The sequence below is a fragment of the Vanacampus margaritifer genome, chromosome 15 (genome assembly GCF_051991255.1).
Source record: "Vanacampus margaritifer isolate UIUO_Vmar chromosome 15, RoL_Vmar_1.0, whole genome shotgun sequence".
Taxonomy (NCBI): Eukaryota; Metazoa; Chordata; class Actinopteri; order Syngnathiformes; family Syngnathidae; genus Vanacampus; species Vanacampus margaritifer.
Genome location: NC_135446.1, coordinates 19,812,960 through 19,827,437, shown reverse-complemented (window position 1 = coordinate 19,827,437; position 14,478 = coordinate 19,812,960). Strand labels below are relative to the sequence as shown.

General features: G+C 43.8%; 1 protein-coding gene across 15 annotated transcripts in view; it reads left to right on the top strand.

The window, feature by feature from the left end:
* ppfia2 (PTPRF interacting protein alpha 2) overlaps positions 1–14,478 on the top strand; it is a 40,532-nt gene that overhangs the window by 19,354 nt on the left and 6,700 nt on the right. For 9 of the 15 annotated variants that reach the window (XR_013288378.1, XM_077544646.1, XM_077544647.1 and 6 more), the window contains 19 exons: positions 45–119; positions 1,634–1,744; positions 1,834–2,055; positions 3,537–3,683; positions 3,770–3,904; positions 5,031–5,114; positions 5,193–5,324; positions 5,402–5,464; positions 5,525–5,616; positions 5,695–5,827; positions 6,946–7,166; positions 7,248–7,494; positions 8,248–8,277; positions 8,354–8,484; positions 8,694–8,872; positions 8,941–9,031; positions 13,550–13,631; positions 13,698–13,898; positions 14,365–14,427. Coding sequence is in view for 12 of the 15 variants with exons in the window: in XM_077544646.1 (XP_077400772.1) it covers positions 45–119; positions 1,634–1,744; positions 1,834–2,055; positions 3,537–3,683; positions 3,770–3,904; positions 5,031–5,114; positions 5,193–5,324; positions 5,402–5,464; positions 5,525–5,616; positions 5,695–5,827; positions 6,946–7,166; positions 7,248–7,494; positions 8,248–8,277; positions 8,354–8,484; positions 8,694–8,872; positions 8,941–9,031; positions 13,550–13,631; positions 13,698–13,898; positions 14,365–14,427 (2,439 nt within the window). In the remaining 3 variants the exon portion in view is untranslated. Of the gene's footprint in view, positions 1–44; positions 120–1,633; positions 1,745–1,833; positions 2,056–3,536; positions 3,684–3,769; positions 3,905–5,030; positions 5,115–5,192; positions 5,325–5,401; positions 5,465–5,524; positions 5,617–5,694; positions 5,828–6,945; positions 7,167–7,247; positions 7,495–8,247; positions 8,278–8,353; positions 8,485–8,693; positions 8,873–8,940; positions 9,032–13,549; positions 13,632–13,697; positions 13,899–14,260; positions 14,428–14,478 lie in introns of all 15 variants that reach the window. The other 6 variants (XM_077544648.1, XM_077544645.1, XM_077544652.1 and 3 more) reach the window with 2 other exon arrangements.

Sequence of the window (14,478 nt, the reverse complement as noted above, 5' to 3'; positions counted from 1 at the left end):
AAACCTCTCCCAGTGACATTATTGACATTATGTTTCTGTTGCAGGTGCGAGAACGACTGCGGGTGTCGCTGGAGAGGGTGTCCGCCTTGGAGGAGGATCTTACAGCAGCCAATCAGGAGGTAGGAAACATTTGCGAGCATTACAATTTAAGTTTTAAGGTAAAAAAAAAAAAAAAAAAGTAGCTGGAACTTCTCTACTGCACCACCAAATACCCGAGCGTCGTCTTGTCTGTTCAAGTCGAGGCTACCGCTACGCCTGTCAGCCTCGCAGACAGACGACCCGCTGGACCTGGACTCCGCCTTCAAAATAATAGATACGTCCACACCTCATGAGCTCCCGCTAGGCCAGAGAGTGCAAAGTGATTTCTAAAATGACAAGGATGATTGTCATTTTCGAAAAAGGATGAAGGGGGGGACCTCAAAGAAGAGCGACAGGGTTCGCCGTCTGTGTTGCGTCGTTGGTTGTTTGATTGATGTCAGGCGCTGACGAGCTTCTTTTGATCTCCCAGATGGATCCGTGACAGGAACAATGGCCCCGGCCTAATTACGCCTTCGTGAGATTTAATGAGGAGATGTAGGTGGAGGCTCCAGGCTGCATTTTACATTGCATCTGGAAAGTAGTCATTATATTGAAGGCTTCTTCCAAAATGGATTCATTTCATTTTTTCCCTCAAAATTCGAGTGCTGTGAATATTCGATATCCCATACACACTGTATATTGAAATTTGTGTTATGGTTTTCTGTAGTGGCTCAGAAAAGTTTGTTTTTTTTCTTTATTTCTATTTTTCTATTTTATTATTTTTACATAAATATAAATCAATTAACCCATTAAAGCTATCAACGAATAAGTAAAAAAAAATGCATTTAACAAACCAATTTTAAGAAAACTCAGAAGTAATATTCTTTTTTACGTTATTACATTAAAGTAGAATGAACTAAAAGTAAAAAAATAAGAAAAATGTTAATCAACCAATTATTTAAGAAATGTTATTGTTCACAATAAATCAATCAACCCATTAAAGCTATCAATGAAATGAAAAATAAGTGGAAAAAATGCTTTGAACTAACCAATTTTAGGAAACTCAGTAGTAATTTTCTTTTTTTATGTTATTACATATAATTAAAGCAAAATTAAAGTAGAATTAAATAAAAGTTTAAAAAAATGTTTATCAACCAATTATTTTAAAAAATGTTGTTGTTCACAATAAATCAATTAACCCATTAAAGCTATCAATGAATTAAAAAAATAAGTGAAAAAAATGCTTTTAACTAACCAATTTTAGGGAAACAACAAACAATTATTACAGCACTTTTTCATTATTATTTTTTTTATTATAAAAGTATAAATAAAGGTAATTTAAAAAATTATTCTTATTAATTTCTACAATTCCTCGACCAATTTTGTGACAAAACTGCAAATGATTAAATATACAATATATATCAAATTTATGAATTTAATAGTGTTTTTAATTTTACTAACATTGGCTTTACCTGAATTAATATATTTTTATTTATTTATTTTTCGAGGAAACTAAATGAATGCAACAAATATAACCAAACTTGGGTAAATTCTTCGTGGGCCATATTTAGCCCGTGATCCATACTTGTAACACTTGTGCGCCCCCTGTCTGTAGATCGTGGCCTTACGCGAGCAGAATGCTCACATCCAGAGGAAGGTGGCGTCCGGCGAGGCCGGCGACGACATCCTGGAGAGCGGCGAGGCGCAACAGAAGATCCACAGCAAGGTGCGCCGCCACGGCAACGGCCGGGTCTCGCGTACCACCGCCGCCGCCGCATATTCCAGACCGACGTGTTCTTCTTTTCCCGTCCCCAGCGTCTGTCCAACGGCTCGCTGGAGTCGGCGCGCGAGGCCAGCCAGGTGGTGGAGCTGCAGGACCTGCTGGAGAAGCAGAACTACGAGCTGGCGCAGATGAAGGAGCGCATGTCCTCGCTGTCGTCGCGCGTCTCCGAGGTGGAGCAGGAGCTGGAGACGGCCCGCAAGGACCTCATCAAGTCCGAGGAGATGAACAACAAGTACCAGCGGGACATTAAGGAGGTGACGTGCGCAAAACACATTCTTCTTCAGCAGTATCCAAATTCCTACACAAGCTGAAATTTAGAATTTAGACGTGCATTTTTTCTTAGTATTTTGGTCAAATTTGGAATTCAGAGGAAGTGCAAATTTCCACAAATTTTGGTCAAATAAAAAAGTTTAACAGGTGTCTTTCTGAAAATGTTGGTTGAAATTAAAATCTCCAGGTGCGTTTATTTCCTAAAAATTTTTAATTTTAAAGCACAGTTTTTACAATTCAGGTAAATTTTTATGTGAAGGATTTTGTAAAATTTCCGACAAAATAGCAGTAAATTAACAGATTCAGAGGTGTAAGTTTCTCAAAATGTTGGTCAAATTACACATTTGAATCAAGAGGTGATTCTCATGTTTTTTTATTTTTTATTCCCTTCATACGAGAATAAAATGCAATTGCTCATCCACTGCAGTAGGTGGCAATGTCACGTCACTTCCATTGTCAGAATGTACAAGGAATATTAGTTCCTCTATAGAAGTGTACTTACAACAATAGTTGGGGGGGGGCGGGGGGGCAAAATATTTTCTTCTTCCTTGGAGGGGTCATAACAAAAAATAATTGAGAAATACTGCTTTAGATTCTACAGGTACAGTTTTTCTAAATTTTTTAAGAATTTGAGATTTATTTATTTTTTTAAATCTTGGTAAATTCTAAACATTTAGAGATGCATATTTTCCTAAAAATTCTGGTTCTGGATGTTTCACCCCAGAAAAATTTCCCAAAATTTGGTCACGTATACAGATCTTTTTATTATTATTTTTTTTCTTTGCGTGTTTTTCTTTCAATTTGGGTTGAATTAATGGGTGCATTTTTTTTAGGGGTGTCAGGCGATTAAAATATTTGATCTTAATCAAACACATGACTTCAATAGTAAACTCACAATTAATGGCACATTTTATATCGGTTCTAAATGTACAATAAAAGTGAAAAAAAGTTTTCATACTCTTGTTAACATAAAAGGCGAAAACGTTAAACTAATAGAAATATGTCTGCATCTTTTAGTCATTGATACAATAATGTCATAATAATTCATAAAATTGAGTTAAGAATTTTTTCTTCTCTTTTTTTTTCACTCTAAAAGCCAACACCTTGAGATCTTATTTAACTCTTTGACTGCCAAAAACGTTAAATAACGTTTAGTAAAATCCTATGGAGGAGTGCCAAAGACGTTAAAAGACGTTTGTTTCAAAACAGAGGTGAAACTAACCATTTTCTATTGTTGATTACTGAAAAACGGAATAAGGTAGAAACAAACTTTTTTTCTGATGAAAGATGAGAGTCCAATCTTTCATTTGGTAGTATGTGTGTTTCCTTAGTCCAAACACATAATTTTATGTGGACCTTGAAAGATCAGTCAAAATGCTTAAATCGGCTGGCACCCACGGCATCCCTTTTCTGAAAACGTCTGGCAGTCAAAGAGTTAAAAGTCCGGTTTGTTGTTTGCATGCAGGCCATGTGCCAGAAGGAGGACATGGAGGAGCGCATCGTGACGCTGGAGAAGCGTTACCTGAGCGCCCAGCGCGAGTCCACGTCCGTGCACGACATCAACGACAAGCTGGAGAACGAGCTGGCCAACAAGGAGGCCTTCCTCAGGCAGGTGGGTTCCGGTCGCGCCTCGTCGCCCGCGGACGTTTTCGCGCTCCGGCTTCAAAGCGCCTTCGTCTTGTTTTTTTGTCGTCGCAGATGGAGGAGAAGAACCGGCAGCTGCAAGAGAGGCTGGAGCTGGCCGAGCAGAAGCTCCAGCAGACCATGCGCAAGGCCGAGACGCTCCCCGAGGTGGAGGCCGAGCTGGCCCAGAGGATCGCCGCACTCACCAAGGTCGTGCCCCAAAAACATTCGTACCGCTCTACAGAAATTTTGAAACGCTCCCTTAACTTCAGGAAGAACGTGTCATGCATTTTTCTAAAATTTTTGGGTCGAATTTACATTTGAGGTGATTCATTCAGAGAATTTTGGTTAACTTGAAATTTGTAGTTATTTTTAGCTAAACTGATTTAAAGGTGCGTCCGCAATTTTTTTTTCTGATTTGGAACTTTGAGGTTTTCATTGTGAAATTTGGGTCAAAATGAAAAAATTTTAGAAATTATTTTCTGAAAATCTTTGGTTGAATTTTACAAAGTAAAGTTACATCAAATTCAGAATTTCAGTGTGTATTTTTTCAAACATTTGTTGGTTGAATTGCGGATCAAAAAATTTTAAGTGATTTTTTTTTTTTAGCTTGGGGAGAACTTTTTTTCTTGAAATTTTGGATGGATTTAGGATATACTGTAAGGGTACATTTCCCCCCCCCTAAAAATTGTACATCAAATATAGAATATTAACTAGGGCTGTGCAATTCGAAATTCAATTACAATTTCAATGATTACACTCCACAGTTACAAAATCAGCATAATCATAAAAAAAATAATAATCATTTTTTAGTTGAGTTGTTTACATTTTTCACCTTTTTTAAATTTTAAAATAGCTAATTTAATAAATGTTGGTTCAATTTGGAAATGATGTACCGATTTGGTTGTATTTTATAATCAAGCAGCCCTCATATTAACTTGTATTTTTTTTCTTTTAATTACAGTTTAAAAATGAATTGAATTTAAAGTCGCCGATATAATTCAGAGATGCATTTTTGGTCAAATTACAGATTTAAAAGTGCAGTTTTCCTGGAAATTGTGGCCAAATGTAAAATTTTGAAATGTGGGTTTCTAAAGATTTATTTATTTATTTATTTATTTTCCCCCAAAAAATTCTCAAATTGCAACATTATAGGTACCTCTGGAAATCTTATGTCAAATGACAGAATTACAATATTTAAGTTGCTTTTTTTTTTTTTCAAAAAAGTTGGCTAAGTTCCAAATTTGAATTCAGATGTGCCTTTTTCTCCATTTTTCCTAAAGTCATCTTTTGTGCCAATTCCAGATTTGAAATTGAGCTGCGTTTTGTCTTTCAGGCGGAAGAACGTCACGGAAACATCGAGGAGCGCATGCGCCACTTGGAATGTCAGCTGGAGGAGAAGAACCAGGAGCTGCTACGGGTGAGGATGACGATGAGCTTCACCGAGAGGAGGCGACTCTCCTAAACGGTCTTCATCTTCTTGCTCTCTTTCCCGCAGGCTCGCCAGCGGGAGAAGATGAACGAGGAGCACAATAAGCGTCTCTCCGACACGGTGGACCGCCTCCTCACCGAGTCCAACGAGCGCCTGCAGCTTCACCTCAAGGAACGCATGGCGGCTCTGGAAGAGAAGGTTCTTACTGACCGCACCCTCACATCTCACATCATCGTCTCCTCGTTTCATTCTTTTTTGTTTGTTTGTGCCTCCAGAATTTACTCATCCAAGACTCGGAGGGTTACAGGAAGCAGTATGAGGAGTCCATACACGAGAAGGTGAGATTCATCAAGTTGGGAATATGACTAGAAGTTTTGATATGAATTTTTTGTTTGCAGACGCATTTGGCCGAGGAGATCGAAAAGCTGCGGTCCGAGCTGGACCAGTTCAGATTGAGGGCGGGATCCCTCACAGAGCCCACCCTGTCACGGTAAGGCTGCTTTTTGTGAGGCCCATTATTCTATTGCGCAATGTCAAGCGGCCTGGCGTGACACGAACTCTTGACCAGGTCTCACCTGGACACTTCGGGCGAGCTTCGATTCTCCCTGGGCTCCCTGGCCGAGACCCAGTCGGACCACTATCGCTCTGCGAAGGTCATACGGAGGTCCAGGCGAGGTCGAGTGGGCCTGCGGGAAACCAAGGTGAGGAGAAGAATTCTGCTGCGATCTGTATCAAGTCCTAATAATGATTAAGGCAGTGGTGACTCTCATTTACGATTCAGAATTTATATAAAATGTTCACAAAACGATCGACTGTCTTGCCCTTGTTTGCGTGTGCCTTTTATTGGGAGTGCTGTTCATGTTGTACATGATTTGGCCACTTAGGGGCAGTGTGGTTCCGCGCGTTCTGATACGCTAAGTGTACCCACAATAGAAAGAAGAAAAAAGCTATGCCAAGTTATGCCAATAAAAGTTGTTTTTTGCAACGTAGGAAGACCATATGCCGGTGGGTAATGCTAAGATGCTTCTCTGTATACGTTCCTTAAGCGTTTTTGTATGAATAGCCGTTCTTTTGAGTGATAAAAGTGCCGCGAGTAGCGCGCTAATTAGCATTAGCGCGTCAATGACACTTTCTGTTGTGCGTTAGCCTTGAGCTAGCTACGTTCCGGAAAAAATTGAAACAAAGTGTGTTTGCATTTAAGTGTGCAATGTGTGTAATTATCTTCGTTTTGTGTGTTTAGATTTACAGTTAACCTCAACTGGAGTGTAATAAACGGTTTAGTACTGTAACAGTCGTGTTGTTTGTTTGAGTTTATATTGCTTGGGGGGCTGATTAGAGCAGAGGTGAACATGGAGGACCGGAGTCCTGCAGGTTTTGCATGTTGCCCTTCTCCAAACCAGATGATCAGCAAGCTCTGCATAAGCCTGATAACGATCCTGTTGATTGGAATCAGCTTGTGTTGGAAGTGAGAAACCTCCAAAACCCGCAGGATTTAGACCCTCGAGGACCGAGATTACACACCTCTGGATTAGAGTGAGGGTCACACTACAGGAAGTGACGTAGACCGAGCGTGTGCGATGAGTCAAGAATAATGTACTGCAGTGTGTTGAGTTAAGCAAATAAATACAAGTAAGTGAGTCACTGCTTTAATCGTCCACTTTTTATGGTCAGTGAGAATGGAACGAGGAAACAGATATTAGATTGGACTATTTTTTGGACGGTTTGCTGCCTTCTAACCTGTTTTGAATTGAAAATCCATTCTAAATTTTTATTTTTTTTTGCTCAACATATAGTAAGTAGAAATGCATTGTTTTGTCAGGCCAAGTCTCTGGGTGAGCAAGAATGGCGCTCGCAGCAGCTGGGCGTGGTGGGCGGCGGCCACCATTTTGAGAGCGACACGGAGATGTCCGACATGGACGACGACGACCGGGAGACGCTCTTCAGCTCCATGGACCTCCTCTCGCCCGGCGGACACTCCGACGCGCAAACCTTGGCCATGATGCTTCAGGAGCAGCTGGACGCCATCAACAAGGAGATCCGGTACCGTCGTCGCTACTTTGGATGGCTTAAAAATCTGCGATAGATTGGTGGAACAATATAGCTCATGGGCTCCCCCTGCAGGCTGATCCAAGAAGAGAAGGAGTCGACGGAGTTGCGTGCCGAGGAGATCGAGAGCCGCGTGGCCAGCGTCAGCCTGGAGGGTCTCAATCTGGCCCGCATGCATCACCACCACCACGGGGCCTCCATCACCGCCTCGGCCACCGCCTCCTCCCTGGCGTCCTCCTCGCCGCCCAGCGGGCACTCCACGCCCAAGCTGGACCCCCGCAGCCCTGCGCGGGACATGGAACGCATGGGGGTCATGACGCTGGTATGTAGGGTCGACTTGACTTGGCATGGAAAAACGACAACATTGTTTCAAAGCCAACTCGACTAAAAGCATTTAAAAAGACGATGGTTACATTCGCATACCAAGCTCTTTTTTCAAAGGTCTCGCTTTGACCTTTGACCTAAAACAATTGTGCTGGCTAAGCAGTTTGATAGGTGAAGATGAGGTTTTTTTTTTTTAAACAAATTAGGCTTTCTATTCTCACGTCATTGGGTGAAAACTGAAGACATCAATACTTTTAATCTTGATGTCACATAATGGCGCATGGCTCTCGCAGTCAAGAAGAGGCGGAGTTTCACAACATTCATCACACAGACAGCTATGACTTCATATTTTTAATGAGACAAACCGACTTATATAAACAGGGCAATTAGAGAGGGTTTAAAATGAGTTGTAATTTCTGTTTGGGCTACTTTGACTTTGACACCAGGGAATTGTTTTAATTTGGAGATTTTCACAAATTGATTGTATTTTTCTGAGCTTAAGAGTGCACTTGTTTGCTGAGGGTCTGTTTTAAATATTCATATGAGACGCCGTCTTGTGCTGCTGACGCCAGCAGTTATGAATATTTGAAGCTGCTGTTGTAAAGATGAAACGGTGGCTGCTCTTCAGGCATTTTTATTGACCCAGCAGTGACTTTTTTTCCCCGATGCTTTCGCGTCAGTCGGACGCCGCCTCGTGATAAAATGTTTCTGTACGTGCCTCGCCTCATGGATTTTTTTTGTCTCCCGACAGCCCAGCGATTTACGGAAACACCGGAGAAAGGTATGCAGAATAGATACGATCAGGTTTGGTTTGGATTGACATTGTGGGTTCGAGGGATTGACGATCTGTCCATCAGATAGCGGCGGTGGAAGAGGACGGGCGCGAGGACAAAGCCACCATCAAATGCGAGACATCGCCACCCGCCACGCCACGCACCGTCCGGATGACGCACACCCTCCCGGCATCCTCGCACAATGACGCCCGAGGGTACTGACTCGATTCTTGCTTCTCCGATTGTTGCGTCATAGTCCGCGTTCCTCCATGTCGCTGCTCTCCTTTTATTCAATCGGAATCAAATTTATTGTTTACAAATGTACACTTAACAGGCTCAAAGCATGCAATAAACATGGAAAAAAAAGACCCCAAAATCTCACATCAATCAAGACTCATGAATGCTCACCTGAAAACTGTTCCAGCATGGCCGCCTCCCTGGACGCAGAAGGCACCTTGAGCAGCGTGGCCAGCAGCCAAGACTCGCTGCACAAGCAGCCCAAGAAGAAAGGCATCAAGTCGTCCATCGGCCGCCTCTTCGGCAAGAAGGAGAAAGGTCGCCTGGCGCACCTGGCGCACAGACACGTCATGGTGGATCCGCAAGGTCGGCCATCCAGCACGCCAATCCATATCAAATAAGAGTCACCCGTTAACCGGCGTTTCTGTGCGTAGCCACCATGATGGACCCGGACATGTCGGGCCAGGACGCGGGGCTGAGCAAGCTGGGCACGCAGGCCGAGAAGGACCGTCGCTTGAGAAAGAAGTAAGCCTTGACTTGGGAAATTCTGCCCCCAAATCCCCTTTCACTCAGTGACATGAAATTTGGTGGGCATGACCATCTTGAGTAGGCCCACATAAAAGTCTCAAGAAGCCATGTCTGAAACGACACAGGAAGTCAGCCATTTTGGTTTGAAGTGGCCGTGCTAAGGGCAGTTTGGCAGCCATTTGAGAGGTTATTTCCATTGATCCTTGCCCCCCCCCAGTATTATATTGAAATTTCAGCCCCCATAGCCAGTTTTGTGAGGTTAGTTAGGCATGTCTATCTCTATAGACCCCCCAAAAAATAATCGCAAGAAGCCGTACCTGAAAAGAATCAGGAAGCCAGACACTTGGCTTCGGAGGGATTTACAGGGATCCTTGCCCCTAGTACTGTTTTGAAAATTCAGAACCCTTAGCAAGTTTCACCTAGCAAAGTGAAATTTGGTATGCTTGTCTATTATGAGTACTCCCACCAAAAAGTCTCAAGAAGCCACGCCCAGAAAGACACAGGAAGTCTGCCATTTTGGTTTGAAACTGCCATGTTAAGGGTCATTTTACAGTGATTGTTGCCCCTAGTACTGTTTTTGAAAATTCAGCCCCAGAAGCCAACTCTTAGCAACATGAAATTTGGTATGCTTGTCTAGCATGAGTAGACCCACAAAAAAGTCTCAAGAGGCCATGCCCGGAAAGGCACAGGAAGTCTGCTATTCTGGTTTGAAACTGCCATGTTCAGGGGTCAGTTCTAGTGATTGTTGCCCCTAGCATTGTTTTTGAAAATGTAGCCCAAGAAGCCAGTTACTGTTAGCAACATGACATTTGGTATGCTTGTCTAGCATGAGTAGACCCACAAAAAAGTCTCTAGAAGTCATGCCCGGAAAGACACAGGAAGTCTGCCATTTTGGTTTGAAACTGCCACGTTAAGGGTCTTTTACAGTGATTGTTGCCCCTAATACTGTTTTTGAAAATTCAGCCCCAGAAGCCAGTTTCTCTTAGCAACATGAAATTCGGTATGCTTGTCTAGCATGAGTAGACCCACAAAAAAGTCTCAAGAAGCCATGCCCGGAAAGGCACAGGAAGTCTGCCATTTTGGTTTGAAACTGCCATGTTCAGGGGTAATTTCTAGTGATTGTTGCCCCTAGCATTGTTTTTGAAAATGTAGCCTAAGAAGCCAGTTACTGTTAGCAACATGACATTTGGTATGCTTGTCTAGCATGAGTAGACCCACAAAAAAGTCTCTAGAAGTCATGCCCGGAAAGACACAGGAAGTCTGCCATTTTGGTTTGAAACTGCCACGTTAAGGGTCATTTACAGTGATTGTTGCCCCTAATACTGTTTTTGAAAATTCAGCCCCAGAAGCCAGTTTCTCTTAGCAACATGAAATTTGGTATGCATCTATATTATAAGTAGACCCACAAAAAAGTCTCAAGAAGCCATGCCCGGAAAGGCACAGGAAGTCTGCCATTTTGGTTTGAAACTGCCATGTTCAGGGGTCATTTCTAGTGATTGTTGCCCCTAGCATTGTTTTTGAAAATGTAGCCTAAGAAGCCAGTTACTGTTAGCAACATGACATTTGGTATGCTTGTCTAGCATGAGTAGACCCACAAAAAAGTCTCTAGAAGCCACGCCCGGAAAGGCACAGGAAGTCTGCCATTTTGGTTTGAAACTGCCACGTTCAGGGGTCATTTCCAGTAATACTTGCCCCTGGTATTGTTTTTGGAAAATTCAGCCCCAGATGCCAGTTTCTCTTAGCAACATGAAATCTGGTATGCATCTATATTATGAGTAGACCCACAAAAAAGTCTCAAGAAGCCACGCCAGACGAGGCACAGGAAATGAGCCATTTTGGTTCAAACCGGTTTCACAAACTAAGGGTTGCACATCGTTAGGTCGAGCCACACAATGTAATGAGAGCCAATACGAGACAAATGATGCCTTTAAGGACCGTAATGGTCCATTTTGCAGCTCTTGTTTTGGGCTTCATTAGACGCAGCAAGTGTACCGTGTGCAGTGAATGTTCCAATGTGTTTCTATGTGTTTGTCACGCCTAACGACGAATGCCGTTTGCCTCCCGTGTAGTCGTCCCGCTCCCTCTTTTTTGCTCTTCTTCTACCGTTTTCACCGCACGGACTTCCTCTTGGCGGCGCCCGGGACCGAGCGCGCCTGACCCATGATCACCTTTTTGCATCTCCCCCCCGCACAATGCATGCCAAGCCAGCTGCCTGCCGCTCTACAACCCGTTTCAGCATCTTGGCCCATCTCTGTGCTCTCGTAGTTGTTGTTGTCGTATGGGAAGCTGTTTGAGCGTTGATTCGACGTCCGCCATATCGAGCTGAAGGTCCGTCTGTGTACTAGTTCGCTCTTTGTCCTCACTAGTAAGACAGTCGAGCGCACTAGTAGAAACGATTGCACGTGGACCTTAAGCTGGATATGAAGGATGTGCAATAAATGCTCAAATGGCTTTCCATGTTGTTGTTGGGTCTTTTTGGAGAAATGCAGCAACGGTGTTTAACCGCACGAGACGTAAATCAGATTTTTTTTTTTTGCAAGACACTCGACATGTCAACTAACTGGTGTGTACTTTTTTCTCTCTTCTCCTTTCGCCTCTAACAAAGCGGGTAAGTGGCCAGGACGCGTCGCTGACCTCCACCATCACACATCCTGTCCTGTCTTCTCTCTCTTCCCCCCCCCCCCTTCCGAGAACGCCATTTCTTTCTTTCCCCGCCCCTTCTTCCTTCTTACAGTCGATTAACAGCTGGATCTGGTTTTCACTCCTGGAATGCCGTCCTCTTCGATTTTTGTGTCTTTATTTGTGTGTGGATGATTTGATTTATTATTTCCGATATGATTTTTTTCATAACTGTTTCCTTACTTCCCTTTCCCCAGCTATGTTCAGTCGTCATGCATTATTAGACCCGAGCTGAACATGCAAACATGAGCTGGCCTCATGTGCTGGACGGAAGAAGACCCAAAATCGCTTGCGTTTGGAAACAGATTTTCATGCTGTGCTGTGTCCATTTGATATGTTTTTGTTACGACCTTCCTTACCAGGGATGGTTTCACTGAGCAATATGCTGCGATTTTTTTTTTTTTACATTTTATTTCAGATTTTGTCTTTGCATGTGGTCTGACTACGTTGGCAAAGACTCAATTGTACAAAATCAAAGATTTAGTTATTTTTTTTAATTCTGCCCCTGATCTAGTTTCACCAAACAATGTGAAATTTGGTAGGTATGTTTATCTTGAGTAGACACAGAAAAAGTCTCAAGTAGCCATGCCCGAAAAAACACAGGAAGTCAGCCATTTTGGTTTGAATTGTCCATTTTCTGGCTCATTTCCAAGGATCCCTGCCACTTGTATTATGTTGAAAATTGAGTCCTGAAAGCCAATTTCACTTAGCAATATGAAATTTGGTAGGCGGGTGTATCATGAGTAGACCCACAAAAAAACTCTCAAGCAGCCATGCACGAAAAGACACAGGAAGTCAGGCATTTTGGTTTGAAATGTCCATTTTCTGGCCGATTTCCAACAATCATTGCCATCTGTGTCATTTTGAAAATTCAGTCTTGAAAATATGAGCTGAAAATATCTTGAGTAGACCAAGAAAAAAGTCTCAAGTAGCCATGCCCGAAAAAACACAGGAAGTCAGCCATTTTGGTTTGAAATGTCCATTTTCTGGCTCATTTCCAAGGATCCTTGCCACTTGTATTATGTTGAAAATTGAGTCCTGAAAGCCAATTTCACTTAGCAATATGAAATTTGGTAGGCGGGTGTATCATGAGTAGACCCACAAAAAAATCTCAAGCAGCCATGCCCGAAAAGACACAGGAAGTCAGCCATTTTGGTTTGAAATGTCCATTTTCTGTCCGATTTCCAACAATCATTACCATCTGTGTAATTTTGAAAATTCAGCCCCAAAAGCCAGTTTCAGTTGGCAACAACATTTAAAAGTCTAGCTTGAGTAGACCCACAAAAATACAAATCAAACATGTTGGTACAAAGCGGCCAGCTAAAAGATACTCAAGACACACTTCATAATCCAAAAAAAATTGCAATGCGGCCGCTACCCCAACAGGAAGTGAGAGTTGAACCATTTTGCGATGATGTTCATATATTCTTGGTGAGAGCTGTTTTCTTATTCAAGAGCGTGGGAGTCACCGCTTGGCACTCTCGCACTTAAGTGTAGGAGGAGAGGAAAAAAAAAGACTGCGCCGGGCAAAGTGGAGCATCTTGACGACGAGTTGATGCATTATTAAAATCAAAAAACAAGAAGTTAACTCGGGGAGGAATTGTGCTTACGCATGCAAAGTCCACTCGGCTCCAGTAGGCTGGAGAGAAATGTCGCCCGGGTAATAAGAAGCCACGTGGGCGGACACGGATGATAAACACTTGCCCTTTGCTGCTGCTTCGGGAAATAAAACCGTCGCCGCAGGAGGCTGGGGGGAGGATATTAAGAGTCATGGGGGGGGGGAGAAAATATGCTACGTGCGAATGATACGTTCACGTGTCTCCTCTGCTCACGTAGACACGAGCTGCTGGAAGAAGCCCGGAGGAAGGGTTTGCCTTTCGCGCAGTGGGACGGACCCACCGTGGTCGCTTGGCTGGAGGTGAGCGCAAACGTGACACTTTTATCGCCCCGTCAACAAGTCAACTGTGAGCGGTGGTGATTCCAGCTGTGGCTGGGAATGCCGGCCTGGTACGTAGCGGCGTGTCGCGCCAACGTGAAGAGCGGCGCCATCATGTCGGCGCTGTCCGACACGGAGATCCAGCGTGAGATCGGCATCAGCAACCCCCTGCACAGACTCAAACTGCGGCTGGCCATCCAGGAGATGGTCTCGCTCACCAGCCCGTCGGCGCCCCCTACCTCCAGAACCGTGAGTCTGCAAAATAAGGAGCCGGGTCGTTTTTTTTCCCCCCCATCTTGTGATCTGTGTTGTCACTACAGTGTCCCCCCGCTAAATCGCGGCTCATGTTAGCATGTTTAAAGGTTTAGATTGACAACAATGCTAATTTCACTCGCCCGTCTATGCTGTTTCCCTTTATGTGTTAGCGTTCAGCTAGGTGGCTCCCCACCTTTCCCTTGCGATAAACGGGGGCTCGCTGTTATTAGCTTTAGCGTGCATGCTAACGCGTGTGTGCTGTGTTTTGTCCTGTGCCCCGCCCCTCCCCCTCCTTCCCATGACGCGGGGCCTGTTGGTGGTCTTGACTGTGATGCTTTAACACTGTTGGCTTACAGTGGTGCTGCTCTTCTTCTTTAACACTGCTTGCGCCTCCTGCTGGACATCTACTACCACCGCACCCCGCCACTGCCGCTCCGTCTCCGCGGCGCCGCCCTTGTAGCCGTCAGGCAATGTTTGGGTGACCCACGAGGAGATGGAGACCATGGCGGCCCCTTCCAAAACGGTCAGTCCCCCCCCCTCTTTCGACGCTTTAACGCCACCAGCCTTTTTCCTT